The sequence below is a fragment of the Falco cherrug genome, chromosome 12 (genome assembly GCF_023634085.1).
Source record: "Falco cherrug isolate bFalChe1 chromosome 12, bFalChe1.pri, whole genome shotgun sequence".
Taxonomy (NCBI): domain Eukaryota; kingdom Metazoa; phylum Chordata; class Aves; order Falconiformes; family Falconidae; genus Falco; species Falco cherrug.
In genome coordinates, this window is record NC_073708.1 from 18903942 (window position 1) to 18919126 (window position 15185).

Sequence of the window (15185 nt, forward strand, 5' to 3'; positions counted from 1 at the left end):
AACAGAATCGGATGTTGGTTTTAGGCTTAGCGGAACCTTTTGAAAAAAAATACTTCTCGTAGTTACAATTACGTATTATTGAGGAAGTGCAATAGTGTTTCAGAGAACATCTAAGCAGGATTGTTATGGATTATAAAATGTTAGTCTTCTAGTTTTAAGATAAGTATGCTACAGAAGGATTTCAGTATTTCCTGCAATTGTGTTTGAAACAGGAGTTTGTGGTTTGGTTTTGGCTGTTTTCTATGTTTCACAGCAAATGGCCCTTTTAGTTTGAAAGTCCTTTGCAGAATGCTTTAAATTTTTGGGGGTTTTCTTTTTTTCTTTCTCCAGAAATATAAATTAGCCATGTAGTACAGATTGCTGCTTCCTCACTGGAGTTCTGCAGAACTTAAGCAAGCAGCTGGGTAAATTCAGTCATGGGCAGGTATCATGGATAGCTGCCAGACCACATGGTGCTTGCTTTCTTCTTGCTAGGTGCCTTTTATCATCAGTGATGACAGTTCTTAGAGAACTTTATGATAAGTTCTTATTTCAGTCTTCTTTAAAACCAGCTTGTAAGAATTGCATTCAGCATTAATTGGCAGCACTCCACAATTACTTTGAGTAACCTAAAGCATGACCTCTCCTCGTGTCCTTTCCTCCCTACCAGTCATCTAGCGCTCTGTAACTCTGTAACTGTTACACCAGTTAATCTTTTCATTAACTGCCCTTATTTATAAAGAATCTTATAAAGGAGGGTTTGAAAAAATGAGTGTTACACAATCCTCTCCTTCCTTTAAAACCTTGGTTTGGAAAAAATCTGCGTTTGAATGGGTTATAATAGTTTTCCATTTGGTGTTGTTTGCCTCTGTCACCTGTTATGCAATGTTTAGTTGGTGGTTGGTGTCCATTCTCTCCTCGACTGTAACTATTCCAAGAAAGGTTTAACTGCTGCCTCTTGGATGATTTTCACAGTCCACATTCTTTTATAAAGTAGTCTTTTCTTTCTTCAGGATAAATTAGTGTCCTGACTATCTTCAGATCCTTTATTTGGGATGCCTTCAAAGTGACTTCATATGGTAGGAGTATTGCTTTTTCCACTAAGGAAAGGAAAGATGCAACTGCCAAATTATACAGTCTGGTTTGGGAAATACACCTTCTTATTTTCTTATGAATTGCCTTATTAGGCTTTCTGTAACAAAAAAAAAAATCAAACCACCACCCCAAAAAAAACGGAATTCCTAAATCCAATGGACCCTTGATATTTGTTACAAGTAAGTACAGATATTTAATGAAAAAGTTATTTATTCATCCTTATTGTATAAGACTATCCTATTTCTAGAAGAGAAATAACTGCAACAGACTTGGTTTACAGTAGATATTTTAATCTGAGACACAATTAATAAAATAAATCTTAATGAGGTTAAGACCCACCAGTGGAATATCTCTTTTACTGGATTCAGTAGCATTTTGCATGATTCTAGTTTAGATAGTTGCCTGTCTTTAATCACATGCATTTAGTTTAATAAATTACAAAATAATGCTTTCTTAAACATCAATGTTAAGTCTTCTATATCTAAGTTTTCTTTTTTGCCTGTTAGTATATTCAGAATGGCATGTGAACACTGTTTCAGAATAAGTTGTTGTAGAAGGCTTCGGAATTTGAAGTATCGGTAGGCACTGACAGAATATTAGCTGCTTGGAAAATATAGTCTGGTTGGCCTTAAAAACTTTGTAAAGCCCACTGCTTTCAGTGGGTCATAATCTTCAAGGAGCCAGAGTACAGAGCAATACCAGACTATATCCTGTAGCTTTCCTGTTGTAACACTGCCACACCATACAAGGATGTGTATAGAATCAATTCTAGCACTGTTTTTTATATCAGCAGTACTGGTGCAGCTCACGCTTCAATTACATAGAAAGCCAAAAATATCACAAACATTTTTATACCAGTTCCAACGTCAAGGGGCTTCTTAGTCTCTGTGGTGACATTGGCTGGTGCACACGAGAATACTGGCATGTTTGCCACTTAATTTTTGTGGACCACAAAGAAAATCTGCTAAACGAGTATCAGAGGTTCTTCTCTACTAAACGGTATTGCTTTATGGTGGTGAACACTTGTTTTGCTTTAACTAATTCAATGCAGTTACTTCCCAGAAGGCTGGATGATGTTAGTAATTTTGGAGCACTTCCCTGTCTCAAGATCAGCTGGCAGAAATGAGAGTTATTTCCTTGGATGACTTGAGTTCTGTGCTCAAAGAGAATTTTCTTTTGTAGTCTATTGTTTTTAAATAACTAAGGGTTAGATCACGTTAGTAGGTCGCAGTAGTCCCAGTAATAGATTTAGGAAGATGAAGTTTTTTTGCTTTAGTATGTGCAAATATGCCAGTGACTTTTAGCGAATAGTCTTAGAATTCAGAGAGTAATATAAGTGTAATGGAACCAAATCTTTTTTAAAATAGTATTTATATTGGATTATTTATTTTCCTGTCATTGAAAATCTATATTAGATATAGATCACTGTTTTGTCAGTGATGTTAAGATTATAAAACTCTTACATTTAAATACGTTGCAGATAGCCTCAAATGTTGATAGTGTTAGTGCTTTCCTTAATTTTTCATACTGTCCTCCTAGGGCACTTCCTTCTGCGTTATCATTTGTGAGTAACTTCAGGTAAAAACAACAGAGCTTACAGTCTTTGCTTTCTGCTTTCCATACATGACTCGGTTGCCTTAAAAAGGCACTGCTATTTGTGTTGTGCATGGATCAGTTCTTTTTATCATCACATTACAACCTCATTTCAAAAATACTACTTCATTTAGCAAAACAAATGTACTAGAATTAGCACGTTTCAACCATTATTTCCTCAGCATTTTCTGCAAACACTGGAGATTGTGGGGTGGGTTTATTTAAGATTCTCTAGTCTTACTTAAGGAAGCAATTTCTTTTCGCATTTGTGTAGTACATGGTATACATGAGACAGGAATTAAGGACACAAATCCCTGGCTGAACTGCTGGCCTTGGCATGAGCTGGAACGGACCCCAAGCTGGCTTTAACCAATGCCAGCAGAAGATTGACAGTCGAATTCACTACTCCTCTCTAGCTTGCAGCAGCTGGCACAAAAGCAGCTCTGCCAGCTTTACAAAAGCAGGGAACTAGCTTACAATAGTCATTCTTCCCTGCACAACTGTAGTCAGGCTCTGGCAACTTTGTACTGTTCAAGGGGAAATAGAATTTGGTCTGTCGTCTGTTTCTTAAACACAGCACTCCTGTGTATTAATACTTGCCGCTGTTTTTTTCCCAGAGTGTTGAGTTTTGTTGCGCGGACTTTTTTAATTAAAACTTCAGTATTTTTTACTGAATACTTTGTTACGTTTTGTTGTAGGTCATTTAAGGCTTTCTAGTTTTGTAACTGCAGCCATTTCAGTGTCGTTTTTCACGTACTCCTCCTTTATCTGAGCATCCATCTCCCTGCTGACAAAAGCGATGCAGAGCAACAGATGCCAGGATACGTAGATTTTACTGTAAAAAATAGTCACTTTTCCTTCCTATCTACTTACGTTTTTTATTGGAATCCTGTATTACACAACATAGAAGGAAAGCAGAAAACTAGTCGTGGTAGGTATAAGAAATATGTATGGTCTGAATCTGTAGCATGCATAGCTAAATGTTTGTGGTGCCTGACTACTGCTTGACCTTTGAGAAGATTTTTGGGATGATTAAAAAAAAATACCAGAATTTGTACATCTTACTATCTTGAGCAATCATTCATTATTTTTTTTCCTTGAAAGGGATTCCTTTATGAACCAGTAGGCGCCTGTTTTTTGAAGTAACAATCCAACATTTTGTAACACATGCTGAATTCTTTTGGATGAACTGTTTTATAATTAATGGTATTGCATTAGGTTTTCTGGAGCGTCCCAGCTAGAGAGTTGCTGACTGAGACATCTGTTGCACAAAGATTTATTTGAAATTACAGCATCCGCTCTAAAATTCTACTGTCTACGTTGCAGCAAGTTTGATCCAGACCACTTATGGAAGAGGAACCCGTAAGTGAATAGGTGGAGGATGAGATAACAATAGAAGTGTTAGTGTTGGCTTCAGCCAGTGGTTTCTCCTGTCTAGTCATCTAGTGATGTTCTGTAAGCACACAGGCAGACATGAAGACCTTCAGACCCTTCATGCTTGCAAAGCAGGTAGGCGGACCTTGAATTTTATAACATAAATAAAACTACGCAGTAGCCTCTCTTCTGCATCGTAACTGGGCTTGAAGCATGTGAGCAGCCTACCCAGCATGTACAGAGGCAGATTTTTTTCTCCTGGCTCTGAGGAAATGTGCATCTAGGAAAGGCTGTCTCAAGAACAAATCTTGCAGTTTGCTGCAGCTCACCATCTCTAGTAGGGAGCAGAGAGGAACTTACCTGTACGTATGTGCTATACAACATATGCATAGTTTGAAAAATGCCTTCATGGAAGTCCATGTACTGTGTAGCACGCACATATAAGGCAGACTTGAAGGCAGGGACACAGGCCATGAAGTCCAAGAAGAGACTGCAGTTGACAAAAACCTGTTGAATAATCTGTTGCCTCTTGGCTGGGAGAAGGAGCTGGTAGAAATGGGCTGTAGAGCAGAAATAACATACAGTCCATTTGTCCTATTCCAGTCTAGCATGAGTGTTGTGTGACATGTATTGAGGGGTTTAATTCAACTGTATCTGCCTGGGTTGTTGTTAAATGTTTTTCTGAAGGAAGAAGAGGATTTGCTGCTAGTTTATTGGAAGAAAAAGACACAGTGAGATGCTGACTTAAAGTTATCAGAGTTTCTCAATTTGGGGGGCCAGGCAGCATGGGAAGGCTGGAGTTAAGAGGCTTCTAGGAGCAAAGATACAAACTCCTTCATGGGCAGTTGAAGTGATAGGCTGAATTTGGAAGCTGCAGCGCTGTGAACCATGGTAGCATAGGCATCAGCATTCTCAGAAAGGCGTAGTAGAGTAGAACCTCTTCATGTTCCAGTCAGGAAGGAGAAAACCTGTTATTTCCTGCTGATGCTGCCAAGGGGGAATCCCTCTGTTTTTTCTCTTTCTTGACAGAAATGAGCTAGGGCTGATTGTTTCAACCTTGCCAAGGAAGGAATTGACCTTCCTGCTTGTTTGCCAAGAAAATAATTTGTTTTCTTTATTTCATAGCTTTTCCTTTTCTTTGTAAAGCGTTAGTAACCCCTTAGTGGAAGGTGTATGGCACTGTGATTCCAATGCAAATAAGTATAAATTTGTGGATATGTTTCCACCATGTAGTACAGCATTAGAGGTATTCAGGCTATCTCCATATGAGCTCAGTTTGGAAGTCAGAATTTGCTGTCGAGGGATCCAGAACTACAGAAGTATCAATTCTTCCTGTTCCTGAAATGGAGGTTCATTAGATTAACCCAAGTGTAATAACAAAAGTCTTGCTAATATACAAAGACTGATTTCTCATCAGTTTTGTATTTCTGTTTATTTTATCTGTGCACTGCTTATATGTGTTAAGTTGTCAAATGCAATTTGACCTATTGGTTTTCTGAACTTCATGTATTAGGAGTTTTCTGCTGCATCCTTTGGTATTCCTTGGTACATCCCCCACCTCTAAAATTATTTACAGTAATGTTTCATGAGGCTGTGTAACAGAGTACTGTAATTAATGTAGACTTTGGGCATTTGCTTTTTCTCCATGATCATGCCAGTAATTTATTAATGGTACAAGTTACATATTTTTGCTTCCCTGCGTTTTTTGGGAACCACCCACAGCTTTCACTTGTACTAAAGATGCCACTAGTATCTTTTCAGTTTTTGACACTTCAGGTGTTCATCTTCAGTAGTCAACCCACTCTTTTTTTAGTAACTTCTCCCTTGTGAAATTTCGTATTCCCTTTAGGCCTTCTGGCTATCATTAAAACTCATTAGGCTGTTTTGTTTCTTTATCTCAGCCATTCAGTAGCCTTGCAGTATGTCTGCTCTGTACTACTTAAGATTTGTAAACCTTGAGCTTTTGAGCAGTTTGTAAAGCTGCCTGACTTTGCAAAGTAAGTAAATTCCTCTGTGTGTGAAGGACTATTGCCATGATGCACTTGAATTACAGCATCTTTGCTCACTGCTGGATTTTGTTACTTCTTTTCATTATGTTTTACGAGATGGGGGAAGTATTTGCTTTCTTGAAATTCAGTATCACACTGTATTCTTTGAACCAAATTCTACCAAATCCAAGAAACTTGACGTTTGCTAGTTTCACATTTTCCTTCTGTTTTGTCATACTTTCTCCCATGACTAAAAGATGCTGAATGGTTTGTACTTCATTTGATGTTTAGATCATTATTGTGCATCCTGAATCCTTTCACCACATCACTCTCAATGCTCAGTCCACTAAATTGTTGTGGCAGATGCCTTATCTGCTTTAAGGGTTTTGTCCATCGGTTGATATATTTTTCCATGACTGTCATTAAACAACTTTTGCCGTGTTTTTCTCTCTGTGCAATTGCCTCATTCTCAAGAGGTTTAAACAAGGGCAGCCTTTGTGCTTCTACGGTGGCATACTTGTGGTCTTGCTTATCTCTTCTTTCCATTAACTGTTTTACATATTTTCTGGGATAAAAGTGAAGAAACCATTAAATCTTTCTGGACATTTGGTATTGTGCCAAAAAATTTAGGTGACAACAATTAGTGTTCGTGATGCCTTCACTTGAGTATTAATTTATTTTCTTCCAGGATGTTTTAACTCCCTGGAATATGTTTGTAAGAAGAGGGGGGTTTGTTGTTTTGTGGTTTGGTGTCGTCCCCCCCAGCCATTTTACACTTCAGTTTTCAGCAGTTCTTAGGTTTCTCTAGTGAAAGGGCCTTTTACAGCCAATAAAAGAGAGGAGACCACTGATGGTTACAGCTTGTCTTAATATGGTCTTTGGGGTTTTTTTTGCCAAAATATGGCAAGGAAAAGGAACAGCTTCATGTGTTTTCTTCTTATTTGGAAGTGCCTTTATGTATTCTGTGTATGTAGGTATAGTTAGGAGATGGTGATGATGTCTGAGATGCTTTCCTGGTATGTTGGCAGCTTTTCTTCCTGTGTTTGTTTCTTTGGTTCCTAGCAGGACGTGTGGGCCAAGTGGTTGATAGGAGAAGGTTTCTTGTCCTAATTTTCATTTTTTCAGAAAAAGGACATCTGTGATGGACGTGTTACTTCAGATGGGAATCTGACTTAAAAATTAAGGGGTTCGCCGGGCACCTGGTGTGTGCTGGTGTAGGCTGAGCTGTGCAGGTATCGACAGTAAGGAGGAGAGGGTAGTCAACGTTTGTTGAGGCAAATTATGGAGCTCCTAGACCAGGGGCAAAAAACAGAGACCAGGAGTGGAATTCGGAGCTAGCAGGTTTTAAAATATTTAAGTGTGTAATATTTTGTCATTGTATTATAATTTTATATATAATATATTAATTAATATTACAATATTAAAATGTGTAAACTGTAGTACAATTTTTTTTTTCGTATTAAAATATTAACTTGAACTGGGTTCCCATCCCCCTTCCTTAAAAAGAGTGTTCCAGCAGAGTGGTCTTTCATATTGTTCAGCCGTTGATAAGAATTAATTACAAAGGAAGTGTTATGGCAAGTCATTTCCTTTTTTTGTTCCTAAGGTCGCTGCTTTTTCACTCGTTGAATTTTCTAGTTCTTTTTCACACATATGGACTAACAAAATTCACTGCGTTCCAGATTTTTGGAATATCAGTTCTAGTGATAAATTAAATATAAAAGTTGTGTGTTATTTCAGTACGTTGTGTTTTCTGCTATATAACTTTCCTTTCATAGCTAATTCAAGAGTGCATTTCACTACTTCCATGTTCACCAAATCATAACCACACGAAGAGGTTATTCACAACTTAGGAATGAGAGTCCATCTGTTAGTTATTATCTTTGCTGTGCTGCAGCACTTCGGAACGAGTGCTTGGGAGAGGCTTTTAAATGCTGCACCCAGTCTTTGGGCGCTTCTAGGCAGATGAAGATACCTAGGAAATTCACCCTCTTTTTTTTGGGGGGGGGGGGGGGGGGCGGGCAGGAGTACATCTTTGTTCTTCCCATAAGTTAGCAGAAGTTTGGTTGTGGATTTTTGGGACTAGACCCAAAATAGATAACGTGATTTATTGTATCTGAGTTATGCCAAGTAAATACCTCGATGTTTCCACTCAGTTCTAGGAAGAAAAATCATCTATGTTTAAAATATGCGCAATAGTTTTAGTTGATCTCTGTCACAGGAAAATTGTGTCATTATACAAGTATGAATTTTAGTAATATTTACAATTATTTAGATGCTTAAAACATGTTTGTTCTCTTTTCAGCATCTGCAAGACTGAAATAAAAATTAACATGGTTGTGATTTATCTTTAATTCCAGATGGCAGGTTTTTTCTTTATTAAAATGAAAGTTCCTGTAGATGACATTCAGGAAAACCTGATCAGCAGGGAATTTCCTGCTGTCTGAATCCATGGAGACAAGTTACGCCACTGCGATGATAGCCATGGGCTCCATTTGAGGGGAGCGTGTTGTGATGCAGTGACCTAATATAGCATTCCTGCCTGTGGGAGACAGATTAGGAGACTGAATTGTTGAATTCCTGGAAGGTGGTAGAATAACTATAGATAGTGAAACTCGCCTTCACAGAAACTTATAGATGCTATCAGAAGTGCAGAGCCACATTAATTTCAGCGTTTTGTGAGAGGTAACAAAGCCATTCATAGAGCAAATGTAATAGTCATATGGGAACTGATGTGGGCTTGCTGAATCTTGTTAAATTTTCTCAATTGTCACAATTTTTATAGGTTTTTAAACTGCCTGCTGGCAGGCAAAATTTATTTAATTTTTTCCCTTTAAAAAGCAGTTACTTTTTTTTCATTCCAGCTAAAATCAAAAGCTGTTGTCTGCTAAGATTGTCTCTTTGTGGTCCTTATAAATGGAGTTATCAAGAAGAAATCCAGGTGTATTTCTTGCTTCGTGACAGAGTCATAAAGCCTTGCTTGGGGTGAGAAAAGAGTCAGGAAAGTGTATTAGATGGTGGGTGTTGGACAAGGAGGCTGAGGGAGTGTATGGAAGGGGGAAAGAAAATCTGTGGGAAGTAAATACCAGGGAGGAAGGAAGATGGAGAGAGCAGAGTGCAAAGAGAAGTCCTGCTGAATACGGGGATCGGGAAGTTGTAGCGCAGACAGTTTGTATGAACTGGGCAGCAGGAGAAAAGAGAAAGCAGGGGCAGGGTTTAAAGGAAAGATGTGAAGATGGGGTATTCAGGCAGTGGTTCTGTCAGGGTGGTCAGTTCATTTGGAGCCAGGCTTACCTTCAAATCCATCCTGTCATGAGGGGCCACAGGAGCTTGCTTAGGATGACAGCCTCAGTTAAGTTGGCTCCTGTAACTGGCCCTGGAGCGTGGAAGAGTCCAAGTGAAAGAACAGACATGCTGATTGTCATTCATTTTACTGGATTGTCACTTGAAATGCACAGTGAAGGAAGGGCCTGAAGAAGGTTGCAGCTCTTTATGCGTTCTTACTGAGCAGGCTACTCAGTCCCATTGAAACACAACAAGTAGGTGAAAATGGTGATAAAAGAACATCTGGTAATATCTGATTACCGGGTTCTCCCTGCTCCATCTCCTACCTGTGGTGACACCACTTCCCTGCAAATACATGGGAGGACCTGCATTCCAGTGTTATCCTACATCCTCAGCTCATCGTGGTGAATAATCACTACAGGAAGTTACAAGACTTGTAAAAATGCCATTTCATTTAATTTCATTTTTCTCAAACAGGTCCAGCCTTTTCATAAGTAAAAATTGAAATTGTATGTGTATGTAGGCTTTTGGAAAAGCCTTCTTACTGGGACAGTCTTCTTTTGCCCATAGGTCTGTGTTGTTCACCCTCTGATGTATGACTTCATTCTAGTTCTGGGATAAAATTGGGAAGGTTTTTATTGTGAGTCTTTCAGAGAGAGAACCTGAAAAACCAGTCTTGCTCAGGAGCCATCCAGTATTAGACTTTGGAATTGAGTGATAAGTACTAGTTTTCTTTTGAAATCTTTTAATGTCCACAGTCAAGGAAGAGGTTGGCAGGTGGATTAGCAGATAACCTCTACTTGCACTTGTGTATGAAGTAGGGAATGTGGTAGACGAGGTCTTTTGGATAGCATAGAGAGTAAGAGCAAAGTTTAGAAAAGAGAAGCATCAAGCTCCTTTGTTAGAGTCTCCGTGAAGTTTACAGCCTACATTATGCACTAAAAATTTAGATGTTTTTTCTGTCACTGTCAACCAATAAAATTTGCTTTAAAAACGAAGATAAAACTCTGACTCAGTGATCTAACACTTCAGTAACTTACTATCATAAAATAGTTTTAAGTACAAACGTTTTATCTTATGCCAAGCTGGACGCTAAAGATGTTTTGTCTAAAACATGAGATAATGGAAAGTGTATTGTGGCATGTGGATTACTTTAGCCTCTTGGTGGTAAATGTTTGCTTAACCAGAAAAGAATGCGTTGAGGTCCTTGCCAAAGGAAAGGTATTGCCATACTTTGCATTTAGAGTACTGTAAATAAAGCAGTAAATATGTTTCTGTTCATGTGTGTTAATCCACAAGTTATGAATGCATTCATTCAATAAGAAATGTAATATACTGTTATCCCTTTTAAAGGGTTTCGGTAAGAAGAGGTCATAATTACTTTGGGTTGAGAGAAACATGAAACCAAATATTTTCATGATGATTGAAGTTGAATATGAGAGAGAAATAGTTTTTGCTCAAACTAAGTTTCCCTTAAATCTCAAGAATTCAAATCCTGTTTTACCTTCAATATTATTCTTGTGTGCTGACTCCTCTGATGTACTGTTTTTAATCACACATTACTGTAAATCATAAAGTATATAATTTCCTTCACGCATCCAGCGTTGGTTTTGGCAAAAGAAAACCCAACTGTATAATATGTTAATGATCAGAGGAGGCAGAGCAGCTATGGGAAATTCTCCACTTATTGCCTACAGTATATTTTGGTTTTGAACTTCATTTGCCTTTAATTGATACAATAGCTTAGTAGTAATTTAATAATGCTGATTACAGAAAGAATTGCATAACTCAGATTGCAATGTAATAATATCAGAGCATCTGTTGGATGCCACACTTACAGCAAGTGAAAGCAATGGGGTTTCGCTTTCAGAGGGCTTTGAAATGTCCCTTCCTTTCCCCAAAATCCCACGCCCAGGTTTTCAGTTAGAGAGTTGGGAGAGAATGTTACAGTTCTAGGAAACAATTGTGGAGAAGATGCTCACTTTACTGTTTATTACTGTGGCATTATTTGTTCTGTACCTGGCTTCACGGTGAAGAGGAGCCGTTTTCTGGGAAAGGACTGTGCATCTGAGTCATGTGCTTCTTGTAGCACACACATATGTGGGGATTTCTACAGGGTGCTTGCAGGTGGTGCTATAAGAAGCAGAAATTTAATTACACATAAAAGGGATATTGTACCATCGTTTAGAAATTATTGCCTCAATGTTCCGGGTATCAGAGCCCTTACTTGTATAAAAACAGAGTTCTAAGTGCTTCCAGTATACCTTTGCTTTAGTAGTTGTTCAGATTCGCTTTCTATTTTGTCTTCCCAGTTCTTCACTGATAATTCGTAAGTAAATCCATAAGGTGCACTGCTAACTATGTAAATTAAACCTGTAGCGTTAAAGCCCAGAAGTACAACATTGTTATTTTTAATTTAGAATCTGGTTTTGGTAAATATACCCATTTTGATAACCCTATGTCTGTATCTGAAAGATACTCATTAAGAACTCATTTCAGCCCTTAGAGAAATTTGATTCTCCTCTTGTTGTTACGCTTAGATGTTAGGAGGGTTTAAAAAAAACATATGTAGCTGGATAATAAGACTGGACATGTAATTTGAATCATAAGATAGTTCTTCTGAACATATCATCTGAAAATCCTCTGAATTGGCAGAAGCTTCCCTCCATGCCACCACCTCCTTCCCACAAGTGTACCGTATGTCCTTGGTACTCTTAAAATCCAAAATAAACTTCCCTGTTATTTTTAAGGTACAATGAACTGGATGCCAGTAGAAGCCTCCTAGACAATTTGAAAGGCAAAGTAATAATTGAGTATCCAACATTATTTGTGGTCCTAAAAACATTGAAGAATGACATGGTGGTTCTTGGCCAAGGTAAGCATATATTTATTTCCTGATATGCTATACTTAGATATTTTATTTAAATAAACAATAATTAAGGATATGCCTATTAATAATGCCAGGAATGTGCAGTATGTCTTGTATTTCCCTCTGAATTGAAAAGATTGCTATAAAAAAACTGTTATGAATGCTGTCTTAAAACTGCTGGCTGATAGTTTACATCCATAAGCTGTATTGTATGTGGTTTTCCTAACTTTGTTTACTGGTGTTTGGTTGGGGGTTTTGTGTATTTTTAGCCATTAACGTAAAACAAGTATTCAGCCTTGTCCTAAATTTAGGACAATGTAAATATAAATGTAGCAAAGTTTGACAGAGTTGGTTGTTTCTAAAAGTCAAGCTGTCTGGGGAGGATGAGTTTGAAGTAAGTCTGCTAATCACACAAAGGAATAATTCTCCATTATTTCCAAGCATTGGACAAACAAGTCTGAATTACAGGGTAGTTACTAGAAATTGTAACGGCAAATTAGCTTTTCAGGTGGGTTAAAAGCACAGTGTTACCTTTCAAAAAGTACTTAGTTGAGGGAGAACTTCCATCTTGGATGTAACTTAGAGTCCAGGTCTAGGAGGAATTTGTGTTTTAGTTTTGCAGTTAACTTTCTCCCCATATAAAGGCTTCATGTCCCAACTCACTTTCTGGAGGTGCTGATACAGGGAATCAGTTCCCTTGTCTCTTGTCCTCCAGCTAGTCACTGTGGTTACCAAATTCCATACTTTTCAGTGGTGAGCCAGCCTGTAATTTTTACAGATTTCTGAAGAAAAGCTTTGAAATATGTTTGCAGTGACTGTTTCCCCGTGGCAACTCATTCATGCCTCTATGTGCATATAATTTGACTGAATAAATATGACACTGAGAATACTGTACCAGTGATATCAAACTTCCATGGATCTTTGCTGTTCCAGCTAGATAGAACACTAAGTGATCCACTGGAGCAATCTGCTCTCAAAGAACCAACGTGCAAACATTTCTTGCACTGCGCAGCAGGAGTTTTGGATAGTGAGATACCGTGGCAGGGGATAAGGTAGAAGTCTTGTCTGAGCAACTAGGTCCACTGATACTCACCCTAGGAGTGCACAGACGTGTACTGGAGCGCAAGGAAATGAGGTGCTTTCAGTTTATCCATTATTTCTCGATCTAGGTCCCTTGGTTTTCAGTAGTCAGCCCCACTCCTATGATTTCAAGGCCAGGCTGGATGGGGCTTGGAGCAGCCTGGTCTAGTGGAAGGTGTCCCTGACCATGGCAGGGGAGTTGGAACTAGATGATCTTTAAGGTCCCTTCCAACACAAACCATTCCGTGATTTAGATGTCAGGGGGGCACTACAGTTGATTGACTCATAAACCTAATCTGCGTAGGGTGGTTGTCGTTGTCTCCTGAGCCAGTAGGGAGGTTGTCCTTTTAGGGATATAGATTCAAGTAAGCGCTGATTGAACAACACTGTATTTTGAGGTCGTGCTGCCGCAGCGGCACAGGCAGCATGGGCGTCTGTCTTCAAGATAGTAACCTTCCTCTGCCGCAGGGATCGTTCACTTAGCAGTCACCCCTGAAGCTGGTATTCAGGGAACACTGGCAGTTGTTGCAGGGTTTGGAAACCTTTGATTTATTTTCTTTTAACTGTTTCTATAGATTCCATAAAAATCAAGTGCATGGTTCCCTGTTGAGGTGTCTTGGGTATATTTATTATATAACATTTTTTAATTTTAATATTATTTATTTTAATATTAACACTTAACTTCAGCCTTGAGTTCGGTTTGGACCCTGTATACTTGGAGATTTTTCTGTTAAGAGTGGAAGCCTGCCACAGTAACTCCATGTTGTTTCAGGAAAAGCATGTTCAGAACATGAATATAAAAATACGAGGGCTTTTTTGGTTGCTGTTATCCCGGTGAGGACAAAATACCACTTCTGCTGAAGTGTGGCACAATCATTATACTCTTATGCTGTGTGCCGTCTTTACAGAATAAAGGAGAAAAAGCAGTATTTAGTCTGCTTTACCAGCTGCATTCACAGATAATTGCTAAGAGCGGAAATCTTGGGTTCACCTCCAGGGAGAAGTCAGTTATAATCAGAGAGGTACTTGAGCTGACTCCCATCTCCCAAGAAGTGACCTTTCTGCTGCAGCATCTTGTGTGTTTCTCGCAGTCCAGTTTCTTTGCCATGTATGACTTCTTGTATCAGTTGCACGCCCCTCCTAAGCTATCCGTCCTGCTCTTGCTTATCCTCTCTCTAACCATACTGCCTTTCCTTTCTGCCGCCTTCGTGCGCACCCGGAGGGACACTTGTCTCGGAGAGCCTGTCCGGCTGACCTCCCTTCAGCATTCCAGGGAAACAGCTGCCGCATTGATGAGTGGATGTCTGGCAGAGCGCCTGCCAGAGCACGGGGGCTCCAACGACCATAGCCCTCACGGGCTCTGTTTGCAAAGGACACAGGCTAGAACAAGAAACAGTGTCTTGTGGGAGTTCAACTGCTAAAATACTGTTTCTTTACCAAGCAATCTCAGATCTGCACCCTTCCCCAGGAAGGACAGTAGCATAGCCGTAGCAACAGGCACATGCTGGGTAAAGATCACCATTCCCCCCAGGATTCAAGTTACTGCCCCCAAAGACTGGGGGAGAGCCAGAGCTGGATGTCCTCAAAGAGAAACTGCTAGAATTTAATGAGGACGAAGCCTATTTCTCCTATCCTCATTCTCAGAAATGACTGAAGTATTTTGGCTGAAACTTTCAAAAAATAAGGAAAATAGGAATTGAGGAAGGAAACCAGCACTGAAAAATTCAAACCCAGAGTTTAAATTTTACATTATAAGTAAACTGCAGCCAATTTTATGGTGGGAAGGACTGGGCAATCTTAATTTATAGGCAATGCTATCAACACCATACAAATATGTTATTTTTGAGTGAAGACAATCTATAATTACTATTAAATAAAACTTACTGTAACAGACTAAAGCTGAAATCTGTCTGTTGAGCTGC

The 15185-nt window shown here is 39.0% G+C and overlaps 1 protein-coding gene across 1 annotated transcript in view; it reads left to right on the forward strand.

Moving 5' to 3' along the window:
• The window catches only part of ZNHIT6 (zinc finger HIT-type containing 6), a 55695-nt gene that overhangs the window by 19191 nt on the left and 21319 nt on the right, over positions 1-15185 (forward strand). The window contains exon 9 of the mRNA XM_055724488.1: positions 12065-12189. Coding sequence (XP_055580463.1) covers positions 12065-12189 — 125 coding nt within the window. The remainder of the gene's footprint in view (positions 1-12064; positions 12190-15185) is intronic.